General features: G+C 33.0%; 2 protein-coding genes across 4 annotated transcripts in view; one reads left to right on the top strand and one right to left on the bottom strand.

Moving 5' to 3' along the window:
- Positions 1-307: 307 nt before the first annotated feature.
- LOC148597674 (enoyl-CoA hydratase domain-containing protein 3, mitochondrial-like) lies at positions 308-21,095 on the top strand. Of its 2 annotated transcripts, XM_088561698.1 has the most exons (11): positions 308-386; positions 6,846-6,958; positions 8,435-8,564; positions 9,574-9,645; positions 10,463-10,496; positions 13,657-13,741; positions 15,764-15,873; positions 16,395-16,453; positions 17,306-17,412; positions 18,094-18,228; positions 20,288-21,095. In XM_088561698.1, exons 1-10 carry the CDS (start codon positions 348-350, stop codon positions 18,209-18,211), a joined length of 867 nt encoding a protein of 288 aa, XP_088417824.1. In that variant the 5' UTR covers positions 308-347; the 3' UTR covers positions 18,212-18,228; positions 20,288-21,095. The 2 variants fall into 2 exon arrangements, with proteins under 2 accessions (XP_088417824.1, XP_088417823.1); XM_088561697.1 differs by lacking the exon at positions 20,288-21,095 and having other exon boundaries at positions 18,094-18,901.
- A 1,416-nt stretch (positions 21,096-22,511) lies between these two features.
- LOC148597673 (uncharacterized) overlaps positions 22,512-25,008 on the bottom strand; it is a 32,313-nt gene continuing 29,816 nt past the window's right edge. Inside the window, exon 6 of one of the 2 annotated variants that reach the window (XM_088561694.1) lies at positions 22,512-23,583. In XM_088561694.1, coding sequence (XP_088417820.1) covers positions 22,814-23,583 — 770 coding nt within the window. In that variant the 3' untranslated portion in view covers positions 22,512-22,813. The remainder of the gene's footprint in view (positions 23,584-25,008) is intronic. The other variant, XM_088561695.1, reaches the window with a different exon arrangement.

Here is a 25,008-nt window from a genome sequence, read left to right as displayed (position 1 = left end):
AACGGAATTTCAACCTCTTACGTTGTAGGAGTAATACAGATCTACGCCAGGGTTTATGTTGAAAATGAGAAAACCACTGCATTGATTTGGAGTTAAGTTTAATAGGGAATTGAATTCGTGGCATGGAATATTTAATTTGATGATTAGCGACTTAGAAGTTTTAAATGTTTTCTCCCAGTTTAAAAAAAAGATGTTGATTGATTGAGTGGAAAATTGAATTATGAAAAAAAATAAAACAAAAACAAACAAACAAAAACGGTCATATAGGAAATGATAATGGTCGAATTACAACGGTTGCGGGGTTGGCGAGACGTAATTTTGATATTAGAGAATATCCGAATGGCATAATGGCGGGTAAACAAAAATTACCACAGGTCACGATTCAGGTGATTTTATCTAACCTTCCTAACTACTTTATCAATGACAGCGACTGTTTTCAACGACTGCAATGTCTATTTTCCCAAATGCTAGTTTTAAGCGGGTTTTCTAAACAATATCTAATATCGGAGTCAATGAGACCAAGCCGTAAGCGAACTAAGACGTATTTTAATGACCTCGTTTTTCGGCTATAGACTCCTGCAAATATAAAGGTTAAGGATGTCAGTACTCAAGGATCAAAGGTTAACTCTATCAAGATTTTAAATGACCCATGAATTTGGATCCTATGAGTGTTCCTGACCCCAACATGAGAAATTTCCTTTAATTAAAGTCTACTCCTTATCCCCATGATAATCAAGGTGAATGGACTTAGGCCATAATAAGGTCATGCTTTCAAAACAATCATTAGGATATATGTTATGTATCTTAGAATCCCCCCAGTCCATCTGTCTCTTGTGAATTGGATATAACCAAATATGAAGGTTAGGCAGAGTTAAAAAAAGGGTGTTTTTTTTTTCATTGACATTGATCAGGGAGTGTATATTAGAGGGAGAAGTCACTTGTAATAATCTATTTTCTCTGTTAAAATAGGATAGGCCAGCCTTAAAATATTGTTTGCTAGTATAACCTGACTGTAACTTGAGAGTGGTGGGTAGGTTGGTAGGGAAATATTTTATTTGATCAGCATGGGAAATGTTGTGTATACATTGAATCAGAAGAAACATTTTATGTTCTCACTTAATTATTATCAATGGTAACATGAACATTGACTACAATGTGAAATCATTTAAAAAAAGACAGAAAATAAATTTGGATCTAAATAATCTGCTTATGACTAGACAGAGTATAAATCAACACTGACTAGATTGTATTAAAAAATGTAATAAAGACTGTCAATAGAATGTATTCAAAACATTGTATTTAACACTGACTAGAATGTATCTAGAAATTGACTAGACCTATACCTGAAATATTCAAGCTGGGATTGGACACTTACACAACAAACCTTAGGTGGTGGGGTTTCATTTTAACTATAGGAAGAATTACCTGTGAAAATAATAACTTATGCAGGGTGCCAGGTTTAATGGTTTTTTTTTATAAAAAAATGACTCATTGTCTCCCAATTTGAATATTTCTGGAACAGTCTTTATCTTTACACAATAAATTCAGTATCTGACAAATTGTGATAATTTAAATCAAATCTCATATCTTTATCACTATTGGGCAACAAAAAAAATTGAATATGACAAATCTTTGCCAAGTCACAACAAAAAGGGCCAGAAAGTTGGAATGACAGGACAGGAATCGGAAACTACTTACCCCTTAAAAACAGGAAATTTGATAAAAGGTGTTTGGAACCCAGGCGAGAGGAAAGAATTAACAAGTTCAGAGGGGAGGTTTGAACTACCTATGTGACCCCTGGCACCTTCAAATATAGATATGCCATCCTTGGAAATTCATATATATTTTGTTTCAAGTTTTTATTTCACTCTAGACAGATTACACTGTAACAAGAGGCATACATATATAATACATAAACAATACAATGGCAAATTTCAAACAAACATATAATACATAAACTGTACATACATATTGTTCACAACAATCTTCCTTATAGGTATGAAATTATTTTTCGTATAAAAATGGCCAAATTATTCAAAACTCTCACATTACAAAGTGAAAGCATACCTTTCATTTTTTCATAGCTTGAATTTGTTATAAAATATTGAGGTATGTATTTAATTCTTAACTGTTTAATTTCTACATGTGGACAAATAAACAGATAATGGAATTCATTTCCAATGGATTCAGTTTCACACAGATGAAACGAACGATTTTCTTTTGGAATACAATTCCAACGACCAGTCTCGATTGGAAATTTCACATTTGAACATCTTATTTTACTTATAAAAATTCTTCTGTTTTTGTTCAATTTTAACAAATATTTTTCTAGACAAAAATCATTTTTAAATAATGCATAAAACTGTCCTCTAGATGAGTTGTCAATGTCACTATGCCACTTGTGGATAAACTAATCACATAATATTTGTTTTACACATATTTTTACATCAAAACTACTCAATACACATTGACTATTCCATACATAGCTTAAACCTGTATCATCTAATATTGACTTTAAATAATTGACCCAATTTGAGTTACACATGCCTGTTTGATGCATATTATGCAACAATTGATACATAATACTTGATAATTTTGTTTCATTTGTCAGTAGTCTAGACCAAAAATTCAACATTCGTAACTTAATAAAAATCTCTAAAGGAAATCTACCTGTTTCACCATATGTCATAAAGTTGGGTGTACTCGACCTGATAGATAATACTCTTTTAAGAAAGCCAAGTTGAACTTTTTCCAAAATATCTATATTTTCAAAACCCCAGATCTCACATGAATATAATAAAATCGGTGTAATCAATGAATCAAATAATTTAAGCTGCAGATCAATGGGTATCGAAATATTTCTAATTTTTCTGTACAAAGCAAACAGAGCTTTTTGTGCTTGTTCAACTAGTTTCTTTTTTGCTAATGTAAATCTACCATTATAATTAACAAGTACACCAAGATATGAATAAAAATTCACTATTTCTAAATTTGAACCATATAATTCAAAATTGAATACATTTCTATTTTTCCTTTTCGAAAATATCAATACCTTTGATTTGTCAGTATTAACTGACAATTTCCATTGAGAACAAAAATCTTCAAAAACTATAAGACGAATTTGTAAATCTTCCGCAGATTGAGCTAACAGTATAGTATCGTCCGCGTAAAGTAACACAAAAATTGATATGAAGACTCCTAGATGGTCCTGGCATTTTTCTGAAACTTTTTGAAGGCCTGTAATATTATTGGCATTCAAAAAGTCTTCCAAATCTGAGAGAAAAATAGAAAATAAGAAAGGCGATAAATTTTCGCCTTGTCTTACTCCAAGGTCACACGAAAAAAATTCAGATATATCACCCCCTTGCTTAACACATGACTTAATGCTATTATACATACTGTAAATCACATTAAGTATTTTACCACTAACACCCTTTTGTACCTATTTTTGCCATAACCCAAGTCTCCATACCGTATCGAATGCCTTTTTAAAATCTATAAAGGCACAGTATAATTTTTTACCAAATGACATATATAGTTCGGTCAAAACATGCAAACAGAAAATGTTATCAGGAGTTGAGTATCCCTTCCTAAAGCCTGCTTGTGCGTCAGGAATAACGTCAAATAAATCAGCATATTTTGCCAATCTGTTGTTTAAAACAGCAGTAAAAAGTTTGCCCATTGACGATACCAGGGTTATACCTCTATATGAATCTGGATTCAGGGGATCACCTTTGTTTTTATAAATAGGTAAAATGATTCCCAGAGTCCAAATTTTAGGAACAACACCGGTATTTAGTATTTTGTTGAAAAGCTTTACATACAAGGGTAAAAACAAATGTATTTGTAGAACATACAATGTCATGTAAAAGTTCGAACAGGCCACATAATTTAGCTTTTGTTTGAGAAAGAACTATCGCAATGAGTGGAGCAGCCCCCCCTTATCCTTAAGGGGCATATTCATTGCAACTAGAGATAGATTTGGGAAGGCTATATTTATTTTAATTTATTAAGTAGTGCCAACCAATCATTTTGTCTATTTTTTCTCAGTTTTGGAGGTTTTTTTGTTACCTGTGACTGCTGATTTATATTCTGCTTCAATACAGTATTTGTGTCTCTTCTGGTGGCAGTTATGTTAGAAACACCTGTATCATGTTCAGAGTCTCTGTTTACGGAGAAGCAACATACTTTAAGTTACTGTCATAATTTTTCAAGACAGATATCGGTTTGGCAGGGTCTGGTTTAAATGTTTCCGTCTCATTTTTATTAGAAACTGTGACAGTCTCAGACACTACTGAGTATCAGTTTTCTTCATTATTTCATCATCATTGGTCACATGATTGAAGGATGTCGTCCCATGAACTATTGAACTTAAACATCCCGTTAACAACCAGGATCTTTGTTTTTGTTGCCATTTTCAGGTGGACAGAAGGGGAGATAGTAAAAATAACTTCTCCCTCCTGGAAATGTATCAACAAACATGCCAGTGACCATGCGATTGATGAAACCTGACACCTGAAACACTTGATTTGAAAGAGATTTATAATGTTGGATTGAAGCGTGTAGTCGATCTTGATCGGAAGTCAAATTGGTACCTGAGCAAGACCTGTCACACATTCCTGATCATGAACGATATTAAAATAAAATTTCTATGATTTAGGATCAATAACATTTTGTCAGTCACACGGATTTGTGAGGTTCGGTTGGGTTATAGCAAACAATCAATATTTAAATTTAGGCCTTTACTTTGCTAGGGGCACATGTAAAAACGACTGTGGAAATTTATTAGTAATATCCCAAATTAAAGATAAAAGATTGGAGAATGGTAACATACATTTCTTCATTTTTTTTAAAATGAGAGGAATATAAATATTTACTATTTTAAAATTAGGTCTTTTTAGAAAAATAAGCAAAAAAATCACTTTTATAAAGGTACATTAAGCATGATATGTCATTGAATGTTTGTGTTTGCATTTATTAAAATGAAATTGATATCATATGAGAGAGAAAAAATCTGTTGAATGGCAATAAATGTGCTTTGAATAACAATAAAATGGTGACTAAATGAATGTGCCTATGCCTTGAGAAAGAAATATCAAAATTTTCATTTTCCTAAACTATACACCAGTAAGCTGTTCATCATTGTGTCTTTCTGTTCGTTTAACCGTATGCATTTACTACCAATTGGAAGATTAAATAAACTTCTTTAAAATGGTATGATATTTATTACATAATAATGGGTTAGAAATACTTAATTAACTGTTAGAAGTTGACTAATTTTATCAGTTTTCTCCGTGGCAATTACTGATAAATAATAAGTACTTATTGATTTTTGCAGGTCAATTTTGACTTTTTATCATATTATAGTGTTTTGAGAAAACACCCTTCTTCAGTATTTTCATCATAAATTTGTAATTATCATTTTTTCAGTTTTATAATTAATATATAACTAAATTCCTGAATTATTTCTCTCCCCACTATGCATATGTCAAGTGTAATCTTGTAGGGTTTAAGTTAAACCAGTATAAAGACTGGGGAGGCACAGTTATTTTTACACCTTATTATCAATTTAGATCGAAGATCAGAATTGATATAGCAGTCTCCAGAGCCTTTAGATTTGTAAAGCCTGATAGCATCTGCAATTATCTTACACTACCACAGGAAAATAGTCCCTTTGGCATACTCCATTTAGGTTCAAATGCAGATAGTTAGGTCGACTTTATGAGTATTTCTGATATAGCAAATTTAATTCCATGTTATTTACGCCAGTAAACAACTTGATTAATTAGGATTATAATAACGGGCCAATCAAAAATATTTTACCTCTAATCTCCTAATCTCTTATCAGTGCCTGTTTATTTCTAAGCAATCAGTCGTTCAGTGTTGATATATTATAGTTGTCTATTCATTTTTAGCTGCATAATAGATAGAAATGAAAATCCTGCAAGGCTGTAAATAGTCGGAATGCTGAAGCTGTCTTCTGATATTTCATGCAGGCCCTGGCGGATCCAAATATTTACAAAAAGGGGGCAGAGGTTCCGATCAAGAAACTTATATAAAGAAAGGGGTTCCATGCTGTCATTTGCCACTTATTTTTTTCCCAAATGTTTTATAAAAGAGTAGCATAATCGCGCGACCCCGAAACCATCCTGATGTATCACTCACTGTTGTCCCATCACATTTTTCATTTCATCATCATTTTATGTTCATTTTATCACCCACTTCATGTTCATTGCCTGAATATAAAAACATGTGTACGATCGTATAGAGTACATAGTTATCCTTTCCTGTTCATTTATAAAAGTCGATTATTAGTCACACCTTTATATGTAATTTATGCTTACAGGTAAATACTTACCGATACACAAAATGTATTTGTTGAAATAAAAACAAAAACGTTGCTGCTGTAATATATTTTATTGATGAAAACAGTCATAACAGAATCCATATAAAATAAACATTCTACAATTTATACAAACAAAATTCATGAACTACATCACACAGAAATATAAAATACATCGAAATATGTAACAAATTTTCAACCAGAACATCGTCAAAATAGCCTGCTTTGAGGAAAGTTTCTGACCAGTCACAGTGGTCGGATCTGGTACCGACTTACAAGAGAGTCAATACTAAAATGCTCGATTTTTGAGCTGAGAAAGGGGTCAGACTTATAGGCGAATCGACTTATAGGCGAGTATATACGGTAGTTGAAATATTGCTGCTCGGACGTTAAACCCCAACAATCAATCAATCAATCTTTTAGATAAAAAATGTGTAATATTTCAATACAGTTAGAAATATGTATACCTGGAATATATATTTTATCATGTTACCTATTCAAGGTTTATAGAAGATATTTCTCTACCTCAAGATTACAAGCACAGAGTCAGCCATTAACAATCTGTACTGACACTAATGGAATCAGGAAAATATGTCTGAATGATCCAAAAAAGAGGTAATGTCAGATGTTACAGTTTTGTGGTTTTCCAGGTAAAGAGTAAGTGAGATATTTTATTCAGCCAATAGGGAAGTATAAACTCGGGAAGTATCCTCAAGCAGTTAACTAAAAACTACCACAAATTCTTACAATTCAATCGAACTTCACTTGCTCGAACTCGGATGGCTCAAACACCCAGTATTTCTCGAACACAGTTTCAAGTTCAAAATTTTTCTCCTATATAATCAACGTAAATAACCTTGGATTTTTCTAATGTTGGATTTCTTGAACACTTGAACTGACTAGTCGGTCCGTTAGGTAATAAATCTTAACAGAATAACCCTCACTAAGTCTCGTCAGCCATTTTGTCAGCTTGGGTAATAACAGGTGTGAAAACTGAAACCCTATAATTACTCAAAAAGTCATTTTAGTTAATTACAGGTAATATTTAAGTATTCACGAATTGGATAGTTTTAATATAATAAAATACTGATTGAAGTTCGAGAATGTTCCGAAGTTGGCACAATGAAAGTATAAAAGAAAATTTAATGTCAACAAATTATTGACCAAGGAACTCCAACTCTGAAAGTTTTTTTAACACATCATTTTTAATGTCAACAAATCAACATAATCTTCCAAAAATGAATGAAAAATATCATAGACCTAACCAAACTTAGTAGGAAGTAAATAATTTTTAACGATAAAGTCGAACTCGGGCCGGCAACAAAAAATATCTGGAAATCTACGAACTTCAATTTCTCGAACTCCGATAACTCGAACACATTCCAATGGTCCCTTGCAGTTCGAGCTACTTAGGTTTGACAACATGTATCACCAGTCTTTATAAAAAATCAGACAGGAGGTGATTCATGGATGTCAAAAATTCACCCACATCACTTTTATTTCTTATTCAGAAACTGTTAGTGATCACATAACAAGTCTTAGTCACCACAGGCCCATTCTCAGAATTTTTTAACAGTCTCTGAACTGATTTATGTAATTATTTGACTGACCGATGACTGATGATTTATAGATTGCTGACAGATCAGTAACAGATGACTGTTGACTGATCTGATCACAGTTTTATTATGAAAAATGACAAACATGTATGCTTGGTTCTTGTGCATTTCAGAATTGAAACGAATCCAGTGAAATACCATTTAAAATTTATTTTAAATTTAAGATTTAAAATCCATGCATTTTATTTTGTACGTAATAAAAGAAATGTAAAAATAATTAATTGATGTTTAAATCTATTGCCTTTAGTAATGTAAGGTTTGACAGAAGTAACAGAATCGTTGTCACCTGATGCAATCCTGGTTAAACAGATCGGTCTGATGGATCAGTGACTGATTGGGAGCTGATTGATGATCAATGACCCGTTGTATTTATAGTTCTATAGATTGGTTCAGGTACTGTATAATTTGTTTCTGTTTACCTTTTGACATGGGAAGCAGTGCCCAGATTTAATATGTGCCGTTTTATTTTTTACAGAAATGCCTTATCACTCTCGATGTTGAAGAGATTACAGGATGATTTAACAAGAGATTTAAACAATCTAAGTGCCATTATACTAACGGCAACAGGAAAAGTTTTCTCAGCAGGCCATGACTTGAAAGAGTTGGTGTGTAAAATTGATAATATTTTTCTGTAATATCTCAGCCATTGTTAGTCTATGGTTATAATACTGCTGATGAGAGATAACTCCTGAAAACACGTGTACAGAAATTTGTAATATTTATATATATATTTTTTTTTTTTTGTGTTGTGTTGTGGTGATATTTTCAGTCTTCCTTGTAAATGTGTCTTTTTTTAAACTACTAAAACAGAGACAATTTTAGTTATGACTATGTTTATTAGATGGCAAAAGTGAATCAGTTTGTCCATCCATTTATTTAACCTCAGTTCTTGATGTAGTGGCTCATCTAGAACAAATGGGGTGAGTGGTTCTAGGCTATTATTTGTTCAGTTTTGCACAAATTTTGCATGAAATAGACAAAACTTTCAAAAGAGGGGAGAATCTTCTCTCCTCATCTGTCACTGAATAATGATCGGTGATGCTTGATCACGATAATTCAGCATCTTGTTTTATTATGAATTCATGTGCAACGTGCTTTAGGTTTAATGTAATTTTCTGTTTTGCAAATAAAAAAAATGTTTACATCTGCAGTAAAAGGTATGAAACTTCAAATTAAGTGCTCAAAATTTTATTGTATTCTGAATTGATTTTTAAAGCAGAATTCCTTTGTTAGGATTTTACTGTTATGGCTTTTGTTTTGATAGTGTAATCAACAGTCCCGATTGCAGATTTTTTTTTCGTCAGCTGAGTATTGTCAAAGAACACTTATCTGGAATTCAAAAACACTTGTCTAAAGTCTGAAAACATTTGTCTAAAGTGTGAAAACATATGTCTAAAGTCAAAAAACACTTATCTTGAATCCAAAAACACGTGTCTAAAGTCAAAAAACATTTGTCTAAAGTACTTTGTATAACATGAAAAAATCTTGTCTTAAGTCTGAAAACATTTGTCTTAAGTCTGAAAACACTTGTCTAAAGTCGGGAAGGGGTTAGGATTAGACAGGATTCAATGTACAATAAACAGTTTAATTTAAAAGTTTCATTTTTTGTTTTAGAAAAGTGAAGATGGCCGACAACATCACATTGAAGTATTCCAGAACTGTTCTGATTTGATGAACATGATACAGGTATCTAGAGGACACAATCATAGATATTAGTAATTATCTATCAAAGTTGATTAATTGATGGTTTAAATGAGTGATTGGGTGATTGTGACAGATATTCATGCATTTTAGGGCAAGAATGTTTGACCAATCAAACAGACCCTCCTATGTCTAACTTGTCTGATTTGATTAACATAATACTGGTATCCAGTGAACACAGTTAGAAATCAGTGATTGCCCATAAAAGTTGACTGATTGTTTATGGTTTAACTTCCTATGGCAGTTACATGTATTTCATGACAAGAATGTTTGACCCATGGTCTATCTTCAGGATGCAGAGTTCTATAGCAGTAGAAACCTACAAGTATGATTTTAAGACCATCAACAGAAAACAGAACAAATATGGGGAAACACAACAAGTACAGCATCGTTGAACCTAAATACAGAGATCACCAAAAGGTCTTCCAACAAGTGTAAACACACCTTTAAGTGTGCTCTGAAAGGCAACAAAAGTAATAAATTCACAATAAGATAATGATGACAGTTCTTCAAAATAAACACCCAAAAATAAAATAATGACACAGACATTAATGAACAACATCTCCTGATTATTGAGACAGTTTCACCAAAGTTAAATGTTTCAAGGACAACTATATCTGCAGTAGAAAATCCTCTAGCAAAACATTGATTACATGGATTGGTACTGTAAGAGTCCTTAGCCTGGAACTGGGTATGACTGGGTATGGCCTGTTTAATAGTGGAATCGTTTCAGATTTAATAATAGATAATTAGTTGGTAATTAATACACAATGTATAACATGAGTAGTTTCAATACTTTTAGGACTTGCCTGTTCCAGTGATAGCAGAAGTTTCAGGTAAGTTTTAACCGGAAGAGGCCCTGTGCAGGTCCGGGTGTTAAAAGAATAGGCCTGCAGCAGCGCTAAGCTTGTCGTAAAAGGCGACTAAATAGTGCTCAGAAACTTAGCCGGGGGCTAGGCGCTCTGCCCACAGAGCAACTGGGATGTGTGCCCCAGGTGGTGGACTGGGGTACCCCTGGCGTGTTACATGCTGGGGTTGTCACGCTATAATACGGAAAACCTGACTGCAAACCATAGTGGTGCACCGTGTTGGGAAAGATGCCACGTTCCTCGCACGTTAAAGAACCCTGCTGTGGTATTCGATAGGAGTAGGAACCTTTGCGCTCCGCCACAGGAGGCTAAATTGCCCGACCTTACCCATCCCCCCTTTTCCAGTGGCAATCAAAATTTGTCGACCCTATTATCCTTGTGACCCATCCTTTTTTTTCATTTCATGTTCATTTTATCATCCATTTCATGTTCATTGTCTGAATATAGCTGAAATATTGCTGCTCGGACGTTAAACCCCAACAAACAAACAAACAAATTAACTGGAAGGGGAGGTAATGCAATACAGGTGATCAAAAATATGACCTGCAATTCTTTTGTTGTTCTTTGTACTTTCTACCATTGTTTTTTATGTGGTTCAGAAATGTTGATGGAGATTTTTTTTACAAATCTCATGGAATCTTGGTTGACATCACTCAATAAATCACTTGGAAAGAAATCATTTCATAGGCTAAAAACCACTAATTCCACTTTCCATAGGCTTCTATGCTAATTTCACAATATTCAATGGCTTCTCTGGACTTTACCTTAACTTTAACCTGCAGAGGACTATATATCAGCATGATTCTACATATGTCAGCTCACAATCCTCAGAATGGCATGTGGGGTTAGCAGACTTGCAGTGCAGTACTGGTCACCGGAAGTGAAGGGTCTATAAATAGCATGGGAAATCCCAGTGTTTTCACAAGATAGGGGTATATTTAAAAATCATTATGGAGATTAGGCTTCACATCACAAGAAGCAAAATGCACCTATAAAATGTACAGAAATGTTTTTCCTTTCAGAAACTGTTTAAATTTTTTAAATAAGATGAGAACTTTTTTCACAGCACTATGAGGAACAGGGGTAATTTCTGCGTAGGACTATTTTTGCGTACGTTCCAAATGCTCATTGGTTGAATTGGTGGTCTGTAACCTAAAGAGTCACTTTTTGTCTTAGAAAAAATAAATAACTATACAGGTATCTTCCTACACACATACTGAATGCATTTGCAAAGTTTCAGTGAAATGTGACAAGCACTTTTTTAAATATTTGATTTTTAAATATAGGGTAACCAAGTTGTGCGAGCAAAAAAGTGACAATATTCTACCATACTTAAATGCATTAAATATTTGCAAAGAACTTTTTCTGACTTTTCAAATAAAAAATATCAATCACAACTTGTTTTTTAACAATATTAATGAAGAAATAGTTTTAAAAGTAATCATTTTCTGAGAAATTGGTCTATTTTTAAAAAATTATTTCTGACATGCCTCCCCCTTTTTCTTGATCACATGTCAAAAATCCTAAATCTTTAAATTTTCACAAAAGGTGATATCTTTGGCTTTAAATTTGTAAATACAGTGTTTTCACATTAAAACATGACCAGTAAAAGGCACCTAAAGCAAAAAAAGTACTCAATAATGGATTTTCCATGTTGCCATAGGGGAATGCTGATATGGCCTTAACCGCAGTAATGAAAGTGAGTTTTTCCTCATTTCTAACCTAATTTTTGCTCAAATCTACACAAAACTTGATTTCAAGTGCTTATTACCACCATATTTAGGTGAATATAGCCCTCAAAGTTTAATATTTGATATTTTTACTAAATTTTCTACACTTTTTACAAGATAGGACATAAAAATCAGCCAAAAAGACCAATTTTCAATAATTTGGACCTATAACTTAAAAAAATGCATATTTTGAAGGATTTTTGTAGTGTATTCCTCTCATGGCAAAGTTAATAAGATCTTCAAGTAGTTTAAAGCTATTTCAAAAAACTTTTCATTTTGCCATGGCTTCAGCTTAAGGCTAAAAACCACTAATTCCACTTTCCATAGGCTTCTATGCTAATTTCACAATATTCAATGGCTTCTCTGGACTTTACCTTAACTTTAACCTGCAGAGGACTATATATCAGCATGATTCTACATATGTCAGCTCACAATCCTCAGAATGGCATGTGGGGTTAGCAGACTTGCAGTGCAGTACTGGTCACCGGAAGTGAAGGGTCTATAAATAGCATGGGAAATCCCAGTGTTTTCACAAGATAGGGGTATATTTAAAAATCATTATGGAGATTAGGCTTCACATCACAAGAAGCAAAATGCACCTATAAAATGTACAGAAATGTTTTTCCTTTCAGAAACTGTTTAAATTTTTTAAATAAGATGAGAACTTTTTTCACAGCACTATGAGGAACAGGGGTAATTTCTGCGTAGGACTATTTTTGCGTACGTTCCAAATGCTCATTGGTTGAATTGGTGGTCTGTAACCTCATATTCAGGGAATGTTTTATATACAACTGTATTAAAGCTTTAAAGTGTTTATAATTAGAAATACATGAAACATCTGTGCAAAACTGTATCATGCCTTATATGCATCACTTCTCAGGATTGTTATGAAACTTAATGGGGTGTTAAATTACCAATGTGGGATGTGCATATTGTCAGGAATTTATGCAAGGACAAAAATTGTAGATCTGATGACCATTGGAACTTCAGCATTTTTCAGAAAAACTTGGTCTTATGTATTGACCGCAACTACTAAACAACTTGCAGGGTTGTAATGAAACTCAATCAAGTGTTAGATTTTCATATGGGAATGTGAATATTGTCAGGAAAGTATGGTTGGACAAAAACTGTAGAAATAACAGCTGTTTACCTTTTTTAATTTGCTGTACGGTAATACTTTGACAGCGATATCCACACTGTGCATTAATGATAAATGAAAGAACATCTAACTTTGATTTCCATTAAATGGTGACCAGTGACCAAAGGTTTGAAACTTTATAAGATGGTTGACATGAAATAGTGTTGGATCAAATATTTAAAAAAATGGGGGGGGGGGGCAATCTGGCAGGCCAAAGGGTTATTTGGTTTCTTTTTGGATCTACCATTTGTATTTGCAGGTCTTGCCACAGCAGCAGGTTGTCAGCTGGTAGCTACATGTGACATAGCTGTGGCATCAGAAGAGGCTCAGTTTGCCACTCCTGGGTGAGTTTTATACCTGCTTGGTATTAGTTACCTGGGATACATGGATATCTGCCTTTACATATCTCAATTTTACAGTAATAATACTTTATTTTACTGCATATTTGCCTATGATTGTGTCATTTTGCTGGTCCTTATTGTTTCCTTGTACCACATCCTTGCCTATTAAAGCAGGTTCTTTTGATCAAATTCAATTTATGCAAGTCTTTAAATGATGTAAAAAAAATCAATCTTCCGGATTGATCGATATACAAATCAGTTGCCGATTTTTGTCTTGCCATTGTACCTACATATATCTGGGAAAAACAATAACACAACCAAATGTGCCACAAATTAGAATCATGTGTAGTGCAACATATAATTTTCATGAATCAAACATATGTGTCAGTTTACATATGTTTATCATGTATTATCACATGATAATCATATTATTTCACTTACCGGTACACATGATAATCATATGTTAGCAAGCCGGTATTTACATATGATTATCAAATTGCTATCAGATTCTACAGTATCACAAAATTGGGGAAAAATTGTTTTAGCAAAAAATCTTTGTTTTCCACAAATAATGACCTCAAAGATTTTCTTGCTTTGCTCAGCCTTTAATTCTATTTATTTCTCCCCACCAAACTCGAAATCCTGGATTTACCCCTGGTCTTCTATACTGGGAACATAAGAGCACTAGCACACTACCAAGAAAGTCATGACCGCATCGGTCACACCACCTGAACACAAATTAATTTTAAGGAAGGTGTCCATCAGATACAAATATCTATATATTGAACCAATCAAAATTGACCATGATCAAAGGTAACTCATCCCTGAAGCATGTGTCTATTTATAAATCCAAGGTTGAATGTTGCATAATCACAAGATGTTTTCAACATTTAGAAACTGATTTACCTTATAAAAGGACATATTAAATTCCAAAAACAATATTTATTACATCAGATACTTCCTAAATACCTTGAAAACTTTAAAGAAAAAGGGAAATGGCCATCTTTTGTTATCATTGCTAAGTTGTTGTATATCATCCACACATGGTTTTTGATGGGTAAATCAGTTAAGAAACAGCTAGTAAAAGTCTAAAAATAGTACCACAGGTGTGATGAAAGTTCTGTCATTAAAAAAACTTCGTTATAGGGAGCAACCATCTGATTTTTATTGGGGGGCTAGGATTAAATTTGAAAAAGGCAGGATGGTAGTTTGGAAAAAAATCCTGGATGACCATTTGGGTAAAAAAAAAGGTAGGATGCATATGTTGGAAGAAATAGTCTAAACACATAAAACAATATCCAGGATGAAAAATTTTATCCTAGCTCCCCTTAAAAATCAAATGGTTTCTCCCTTAACATATTAATGATTAAAAAAAAACAGGCAAACAAAACCAAACAACTAGTGTGTCTACCTTAATTAACATGAATATGATTTGTTTTTTTTTCTGGCAACTATGTCAGCTCCAAATGACTGACTTCCTGAAATATTGGCAAAATGAATTTTAAGATCCGAGTAGTATAGTACATATTCCTGTTTGATAATTCTAGATTTATAAACATATTGAAAGTCAGAAAGACTAGAAAAAGAGTTTAATAGAGAATGCTCTTAATCAAGTGAATATCTCATTCAAAACAGGCCCAAAACAAAAGGAAAATTTTAATTTCCAGTGGGTCTGCTGTCAGCAAAAATTTGCATGTGAAACATCGATGATCTCTGAGTGTGTATGAATTAGAGGAAATGTTTATGGAAAATTACTTATCATAATATTTGTGTAAAATATAAAAAATAAAAATAAAAAACTATCAAGTTATAATTACTGCAATTGAAGTGCAATGGTAAAGTATTTACCCATGAATAATTCGTATAAATGTAAACAGCAAAGTACATTTTGAATACACAGATTAATTTTAAAATAATACATAAAATACAAAGTGGCTCTTCTAGTCAAGGGACTTATTAATGTCGTGTCACATGCCCTGAATACAGTGCTATGCAAAAATTGTGGGGAGAACACTGTTATTTTAGAGTGAATGTTGGGCTGTTCTGTTCAACTCCTGCTGTAGCTGTAGGAAGAGCTGTACCGAGGAAGGTTGCCATGGAGATGTTGTTTACAGGAGAACCAATTTCTGCTCAAGGTAAGTCTTACCACCAAGGTACACAACATCCATAAAAGTTTAATTTGACTGATACAAAACTTTAAAATTTACTTTGGTCTGAGTATATTCTATACTATTTATGATGTCATAAAATCCCATGGCCATTGAAAGTAAGAATATTTGCAGACTTGAAGTAAGTTTCAAGTTTTGTGGTGACTGGGCCTCTGAACAATCTACTATTGAGCAGTCTTTTTATTTGTCAGCCCAACTTGTTCATTATTTCTTATGATGAAGAATAATTCAAATGTTGAAAATTCACATTGTAGGTCTTTCTGCATTTATAGTGAAAATATTATTGCTTGATTTTTCTTGTTTGTAATACATGTACCACATTTGCTGTTTTTAAGGAAATTTTCAAAAGTACATGTATATTGGTAAAATTATTTCATCTGAGAACATATATTACTTTAGATGTTACAGACAGTACTTTGTACTCTGTGATGCCACGTAACCCTTTACAAAATACCAACCTAAAATGATATAATAAACATCAATTTTAGATGCCTTGTTACATGGTTTGGTCAGCAAAGTAGTACCAGAGGATAAACTTGAACAAGAGGTAAAATACTATATTGACCCCAGGCAGGAGGTGCAGTACAGGGGCTAAAATTAGTGTGGGTCTGAATTCTGTGCAGGAGCCTCAATTTCTGACCAAGTGCCTAGAATTTAAAAGTCAAAACTGTTCCATGTACTGGTATAAGGTACAGGGATACTCTACTTTTATAGAGTATGTAAGTCTTGTCACATGACTGCAGTTTCATGAAAATGGATCCCTGTTTATCATTCAAATTCGTGGAACTTTGTCATTTACAAAGTGTAGAGTTCAGTATTAAAAATAAAACATCTTTTTTTGTAAAAAAAAAAAAAAAAAAAAAAAAAAGATGAGAGTACAATATATATTGCAAATTTTGATATGCTGTACACATGTTTCAAGGAGTAACATCTCATCATCAGGAAGGAAGATCTAATTCCAAAATTTAATGATATACAAGAAATACTGTACTCAAAACCAAAACTATCGATTTGGGAAGCCAAATCCTTTATTGAGAGGTTCTACCATGGGCACTGAGAAGTTTTACCATGTGCACTGAGAGGTTCTACCATGGGCAATACAAGAAATGGAACCTCAGTTTTTTATGTATTTTGAAATTTGTAATACTGTAAATTTGATAAATATGATAAATAAATATGACAAATATATATTCTACATGATAAAATTGTTACGAAAAGCAATAAATAGTAGATTTGTAATGCAGTTTCGAGATCTCTGAAGTAAACAATAAAATGCAGATTGGTGATTGGATTTCAATACATTCTACATTGGAAATTCTGGTAAAGAAAATAAAACTTGAAGGAGACTTATGAACCCTTTTGCCGTCATTCTTATATTACTCGTACCTTCCATTTCTAGACAATGAAAATAGCTGAGAAGATAAGTCAGGCCAGTAGAAGTGTAATAGCCTTGGGTAAGGCAACATTTTATGCACAGATGAGTCTAGAGAGGAAGGAAGCTTACAAGTATGTATCAGTTATAATGAGTTAAAATTGAAATTTAATATTGTATTAAATTTTAAAATATCTAAAATATTATGCCTCCTTCCCTATGTCAACTTTGGTTGGGAAGATAAATTGTTTTGTTCTGTATGTCTGTTTCTAAATTGTGTAAGTGCAACTCCTTGGAAACTCCTGTGAAAATAGTATTATTTGTGGGTTTCCAATTTTCATGGTTTCTGTAAACCATGAAATTTGATTTCCAATAAAGAGAAAATTTACCATTCACTTGTATAATAGAGTTGTAAAATCCAGGAATTCAAGAATCTGATACTTGTTCCCTAAATCAAAAAAGTTGGTACCAACAAATATAAGTACTTCCACGGTATGTCATAGAATTTCATGAAACTTTCTAGATAGTTAGAACATGATATTAGTTGTGAGTAGTATTAGAAATTTTTGATCCACCTAATTTTGTGGGAGTAATGCTACTTTCAGGTTGGAAATTCCATTAAATATACCATTGAAGCGGTTTGTAAGCATTGCTTCTCTGAAACCATTGAACTGAATTTCATGAAACATTGTAGGTACATAGGACATGTGTAGTGGTGAATAGTAACAGGAATTTTTTTTTAATTTTGTGGGAGTAATGCTCCTATGAAGTAAAGTTCACTAGAAATAATACATATATTATTGTCTGTTTTGTAGACTTACATCACAGGTGATGGTGGAGAATTTATCTATCACAGATGGACAGGAGGGAATCAAAGCTTTCATTGAGAAAAGGAAACCAACATGGTCTCATCATACAAATAAAGTCCATTAAAATGTGGAGAAAAGGGGGTGTGTGTGAGATTTTCAGTATTTGATTTAACCTGATTTAATTGTAATAATCAACTTGTGAATATACAGTGTAAAACCTGTCTAATCCAATTTTTTTTGTTTTTGGATTGAAGGTTTTCTTTGGTTGAGGTAGGTGTCTAGTTTACACAAGTTCATAGCATATTGAAACTTGAATGGACTTCATAACATGTCTGGTTTACTCAGGTTACAGGTTTTTCAAGGGTTTTCTTTAAACACTGGTTTCACTTTTTTCTATAAGAATAAATTTTCACAGATTTTTTTTAAGTACATATTTATGGCTATGGCAGTTTTAAAAAGTGATAGGTGTTTCATAATGATAAAAATCCATTTCTTATTTGCAAAAATAGCAAAAGTTAATATATATTTATAGTATATTACTGTAAAGTCATTATCTTGTTATTAACAAATAGTTTTGGCATCATTTCGAACTAATGCATTGTGGATAAATACTTTGATGCAGAAGTTGAAAATTAGAGTTGTGTGACAATATTTCAATGAGGTCATACTACTGTACTTGTAATAATCTTGAATTTTGTGTGAATGATTTTATACAGTAATTGTTTGTTGTTGAAGGTTTGAACCTATTTGTAATAGTCTTGATTGTTTTCATACTATTTTTTATGGATGATTAAAGGCTGGACCTATAAATTTATATGGCTTCTTATTATCTCCCCTGGTCCTAACTATGTCACCTGAGTTATTGATTTATATTTATGAATGATGCCATCACATGATATATCAGAGACCACTAAACAAATTTCATGATTATCTCCCCTGGTCCTTACTATGTCACCCGAGTTATTTATATGTATGAATGAATGCCATCACACCACATATCTTCAGAAACCACTAAACAAATTTCATGAGGTTGAAAAATATCCTACCAAATAAAACATTTAAGATGACAAGTGAACATACATTCCCTAATATGTGCATCCTTTATTACTGTTTCCAGTTTTTCCTGAAAAAAAATTGTGGTCATATGGTGCTGTTGTCGTCCATAGACACTTTTTTTGTGCCATAACTTGAATATTGGTTGATCTTAATAGGTACTCCAGTAGAAAAAAACAAATCAATGATCCTTACCATGCAAAATGGTAGCCTTCAGTATCAATATTTTTTTTTCCGTTTCCTCAAGGATTTTATCTTAATTTGAAATTGCATTATTTTTCATATTTTGTCATTGTTTCCCCACTATTACTGTCCTACTGTGAGAAAAAAAAACTAGATCCAAACAAATTTACATTTGGTGCTATAACCCAAAAGTTGTAATGATAAAATACAAAAACAAGACATTTAACTCTTTCACACAAAATTTAAGATTGTTGTGCATCTACTTGTAGTCAAGAATTTATTTTAAAATTTGAGAAAGAAGTATAGGTTATGTACAGGTGTTAAAACAGTGCATTCTATGACTTCCTAATTCAGCTGTGTATTGATTGAGTTTGGAAAAAAATACTACTAAAACACTTATTGAAATATGTGGTCAAGGCTTGTATGAATATACTTACTAGTGAATTAGTCATATACATGTACATGTATCTATCATAATTCTTTTAAATCATTAGAAATATATAGGAATATGTTCCCCTCAATATGAAAAATGTGTCAAATAAAGATAATAGAAATATGACAATCCTGTCAAACATGATAAATATGTCTCTACAGTCCTGCAAATAGGAATGTGTTTATTCAGTCAAATAGAAATCAGTCTAGTCAAATATAAACAATTCTATCCAGTCAAACTTCAATACATGTATGTTAATCATGTCACAAAAGTTGATGTGGATATAATCAAGTAAGAAAATATCATACTAGTCAAATCAGGGGCCGATTCAGGCGGGGCGTGGCGGGCGCACGCCCCCGCTCTAAAATTTGCAAAACATGGTTTGTTCCGAGTAGATTTAGGCGGTTTCAGATTGAAACTTTAATTTTTCTCTAATTTTACCACAAAAGATATCTCATTGCACCCACCTCGATCCGCTCGGCGAAGTAAAGTTCACTAGAAATAATACATATATTATTGTCTGTTTTGTAGACTTACATCACAGGTGATGGTGGAGAATTTATCTATCACAGATGGACAGGAGGGAATCAAAGCTTTCATTGAGAAAAGGAAACCAACATGGTCTCATCATACAAATAAAGTCCATTAAAATGTGGAGAAAAGGGGGTGTGTGTGAGATTTTCAGTATTTGATTTAACCTGATTTAATTGTAATAATCAACTTGTGTATATACAGTGTAAAACCTGTCTAATCCAATTTTTTTTGTTTTTGGATTGAAGGTTTTCTTTGGTTGAGGTAGGTGTCTAGTTTACACAAGTTCATAGCATATTGAAACTTGAATGGACTTCATAACATGTCTGGTTTACTCAGGTTACAGGTTTTTCAAGGGTTTTCTTTAAACACTGGTTTCACTTTTTTCTATAAGAATAAATTTTCACAGATTTTTTTTAAGTACATATTTATGGCTATGGCAGTTTTAAAAAGTGATAGGTGTTTCATAATGATAAAAATCCATTTCTTATTTGCAAAAATAGCAAAAGTTAATATATATTTATAGTATATTACTGTAAAGTCATTATCTTGTTATTAACAAATAGTTTTGGCATCATTTCGAACTAATGCATTGTGGATAAATACTTTGATGCAGAAGTTGAAAATTAGAGTTGTGTGACAATATTTCAATGAGGTCATACTACTGTACTTGTAATAATCTTGAATTTTGTGTGAATGATTTTATACAGTAATTGTTTGTTGTTGAAGGTTTGAACCTATTTGTAATAGTCTTGATTGTTTTCATACTATTTTTTATGGATGATTAAAGGCTGGACCTATAAATTTATATGGCTTCTTATTATCTCCCCTGGTCCTAACTATGTCACCTGAGTTATTGATTTATATTTATGAATGATGCCATCACATGATATATCAGAGACCACTAAACAAATTTCATGATTATCTCCCCTGGTCCTTACTATGTCACCCGAGTTATTTATATGTATGAATGAATGCCATCACACCACATATCTTCAGAAACCACTAAACAAATTTCATGAGGTTGAAAAATATCCTACCAAATAAAACATTTAAGATGACAAGTGAACATACATTCCCTAATATGTGCATCCTTTATTACTGTTTCCAGTTTTTCCTGAAAAAAAATTGTGGTCATATGGTGCTGTTGTCGTCCATAGACACTTTTTTTGTGCCATAACTTGAATATTGGTTGATCTTAATAGGTACTCCAGTAGAAAAAAACAAATCAATGATCCTTACCATGCAAAATGGTAGCCTTCAGTATCAATATTTTTTTTTCCGTTTCCTCAAGGATTTTATCTTAATTTGAAATTGCATTATTTTTCATATTTTGTCATTGTTTCCCCACTATTACTGTCCTACTGTGAGAAAAAAAAACTAGATCCAAACAAATTTACATTTGGTGCTATAACCCAAAAGTTGTAATGATAAAATACAAAAACAAGACATTTAACTCTTTCACACAAAATTTAAGATTGTTGTGCATCTACTTGTAGTCAAGAATTTATTTTAAAATTTGAGAAAGAAGTATAGGTTATGTACAGGTGTTAAAACAGTGCATTCTATGACTTCCTAATTCAGCTGTGTATTGATTGAGTTTGGAAAAAAATACTACTAAAACACTTATTGAAATATGTGGTCAAGGCTTGTATGAATATACTTACTAGTGAATTAGTCATATACATGTATATGTATCTATCATAATTCTTTTAAATCATTAGAAATATATAGGAATATGTTCCCCTCAATATGAAAAATGTGTCAAATAAAGATAATAGAAATATGACAATCCTGTCAAACATGATAAATATGTCTCTACAGTCCTGCAAATAGGAATGTGTTTATTCAGTCAAATAGAAATCAGTCTAGTCAAATATAAACAATTCTATCCAGTCAAACTTCAATACATGTATGTTAATCATGTCACAAAAGTTGATGTGGATATAATCAAGTAAGAAAATATCATACTAGTCAAATCAGGGGCCGATTCAGGCGGGGCGTGGCGGGCGCACGCCCCCGCTCTAAAATTTGCAAAACATGGTTTGTTCCGAGTAGATTTAGGCGGTTTCAGATTGAAACTTTAATTTTTCTCTAATTTTACCACAAAAGATATCTCATTGCACCCACCTCGATCCGCTCGGCGAAATTTTAACTCTGCACCCCATCCCCTAAATCTAAAATCCTGGATCCGCCCCTGCAAATGGGAATAATTAAGTCTGTCCAGTCAAAAATATTTCATTCAGTTAAATAGAGATACATATACATAACATCCAATCAACTAAAAGTATGTGGATCTAAAAAACATATAAGTATTTATTTAAATAAGAATGTGTTTATTAAGTCAAATGAGAGTAGCTATGTTTATCGAGTCAATGGGGAAAATGTTAAGTCATATCCAGTACATGCATACCCAGCCAAATGGGAATATGTTGCCCTGTTATATAAGAACAAATAAAGATATCCCTATTGGTTGAATTCAAAGCATGTTACGGGTAAAGTGCATCGAAAAAAACTTTGTTTTTGTCACTTAGGAATATGCCCATGTTGAACAAAGTTTACGAGTCGAATGGCCTCTACGTGTCGCATACCGTATTCCCGCTTAAGGTCCTCCACACTGAACTCTTTCAGTGTCATGCCGTCGATCATATCATCTTCGAACATTTCGGAATATTTAATAAGCTTCAGTTGCCCAAGAATATCAATTATTTCCTCTACATTTTTTCCGCTTATGTCGTACTTTTTCGTCTCCATGTCACTTTCCGTCGTACTTTGAGCTGGTTGATTTTCGTGAAAATCCGAAGCAGTAAATGTACGTGACGCTTCTGTATCGAGTACTACTCTTACGTCATCACCGTAAATGTCTGGTTCGTAGAGAGATTCGGGTGTTTCTTGTTTAACAGTAGGGTTGACCGTTTGTACTCTGTCGTTTTCATACGGTTTATTTTTCTTTACTTGACCTGTTTCCGTGGCTTTTGCAGACGTAGGAGACAATGTATTGCTAACTGATGATGATGGTTGGTATTCGACAAATGGAAGATGCGGGAGCGTTGGAAGAGGCCTTTTTGAAACTGTAGTCAGTGGTGGTTTGTCCTCCGATGAAGACGATTCAGACCTTGGTTTAAGTAGGGCCGGTGGTTCATTATTGTTTAGTACCCCGTGACTAGCTGAATTCTTTAGTTGTCTTTCATCAGTTGCTCTTGGCTTCGGTAGTGGTGGCGGTTCAATATAGTCATATTCATTATCAGAATCGTGATCCTCTTTTTGCTGTTCTTTCTTTTCAAGTATTCTTATATCTAAATATAGAACGTAATCAGATAAATATAGAAGGATTGTTAATTATTTTAATTTTGCAACAGTATATTCAGAACATTATTATCTGGTGACTTCCCCCTCCTTTCCATTTGTTTTCCTATTTTTATGCAGATTTACCAAACTTATTTTCGCAAGCTTGAAAAAGATCGCATCGAATAATCCCCTTCGTTATGGAATATATATTATGCAGAGATGGTCTCGAAAAAATAAGTAGCAACGAAACTGAATTGATATTTTGAAACGCAAAAGTAAGTATCCGCGAAAATGAGTTCACCCGAAAAAAAGGTACAGTATTGGTCCATCGGAAAATATGGACAATGTTCATATATGTACAATTCAAATAATTATATAGTTTAAACCTCTTTCAAAACTTTTAACTTCTATACTCACAACTGTCAAAGAGGGCCTGCAGTACTTCCACAACACTTGTTACTCCCGTAGTGGTATTAATTCAATGTGGATCCTGAAAAATTCGAAAGATCTTTTGGAGACAATCAGTTCGAGACTATTATCAGAATATAATAGCATTAAAACCTATGATTTTTCAACACTGTATACTTCTATTCCCCATACTCAGTTAAAATCCCGACATAAAAACATTATACATCGTTGTTTTGCCAAAAAAGATGGTACTTCTAGATACAAATATATAGTTCTTGGTAGAGATTCCTCATACTTTGTAAGAGATAATTCCAAATCATCTTCCAAATATACAGAGGAAGATGTTTACAAAATGCTGGAATTTTTAATCGACGACATATTTGTCCAGTGTGGTGGACGTGTTTTTCAACAAACGGTCGGCATTCCAATGGGAACAAATTGTGCTCCTTTACTTGCTGACCCATTCCTCCACTCTTATGAGGCTGACTTTATAGCTGATCTGATCCGAAAGAAAGAATATCGTTTGGCTAGATCCTTTAATCTCAGTTTCCGCTATATAGATGATGTAATGTCTTTAAACAATCCTAATTTCGGGGATTTGATACATTGCATCTACCCCAAAGAACTTGAGATAAAGGATACTACAGACGCTGTGAAATCAGCCTCATATCTTGACCTACACTTAGAGATCGATGGTAAAGGAAAACTATTGACCAAACTTTACGACAAACGTGATGACTTTTCATTCAAAATTGTCAACTTCCCTTTCATCTGTGGCAATATCCCTGTGCCAGAGCTTGCCGAAACTACGCAGACTTTTTGTATCGCGCTAGAACTCTAACAAATAGGCTTCTGGAACAAGTTTATGTTGCTACAAGATTGAAGTCGTCACTACAGAAGTTTTATGGTCGTCATCATGGACTCGTGGATCGTTATGATGTATCCATCTGCACCATGAAAACTGATTTATTCAACGGTTCATAGTTTTCCTTTCCTCGTTTGTCTACCCCGGACTTTACTTTTTA

The sequence above is a fragment of the Perna viridis genome, chromosome 14 (genome assembly GCF_037379345.1).
Source record: "Perna viridis isolate PV_CMFRI_1.1 ecotype Kerala chromosome 14, ASM3737934v1, whole genome shotgun sequence".
Lineage (NCBI taxonomy): Eukaryota > Metazoa > Mollusca > Bivalvia > Mytilida > Mytilidae > Perna > Perna viridis.
This window is presented reverse-complemented; position numbering and strand designations above follow the sequence as displayed.

Bases quoted from the DNA above. Each gene is read 5' to 3' on its own strand.
- LOC148597674 (XM_088561698.1), top strand. From the start codon at position 348: ATGGCGGGTAAACAAAAATTACCACAGGTCACGATTCAG. The intron at 6,959-8,434 runs GTAATGTCAGAT...TATTTTTTACAG, and splicing joins CTGAATGATCCAAAAAAGAG to AAATGCCTTATCACTCTCGA. The intron at 9,646-10,462 runs GTATCTAGAGGA...CAATACTTTTAG, and splicing joins ATTTGATGAACATGATACAG to GACTTGCCTGTTCCAGTGAT.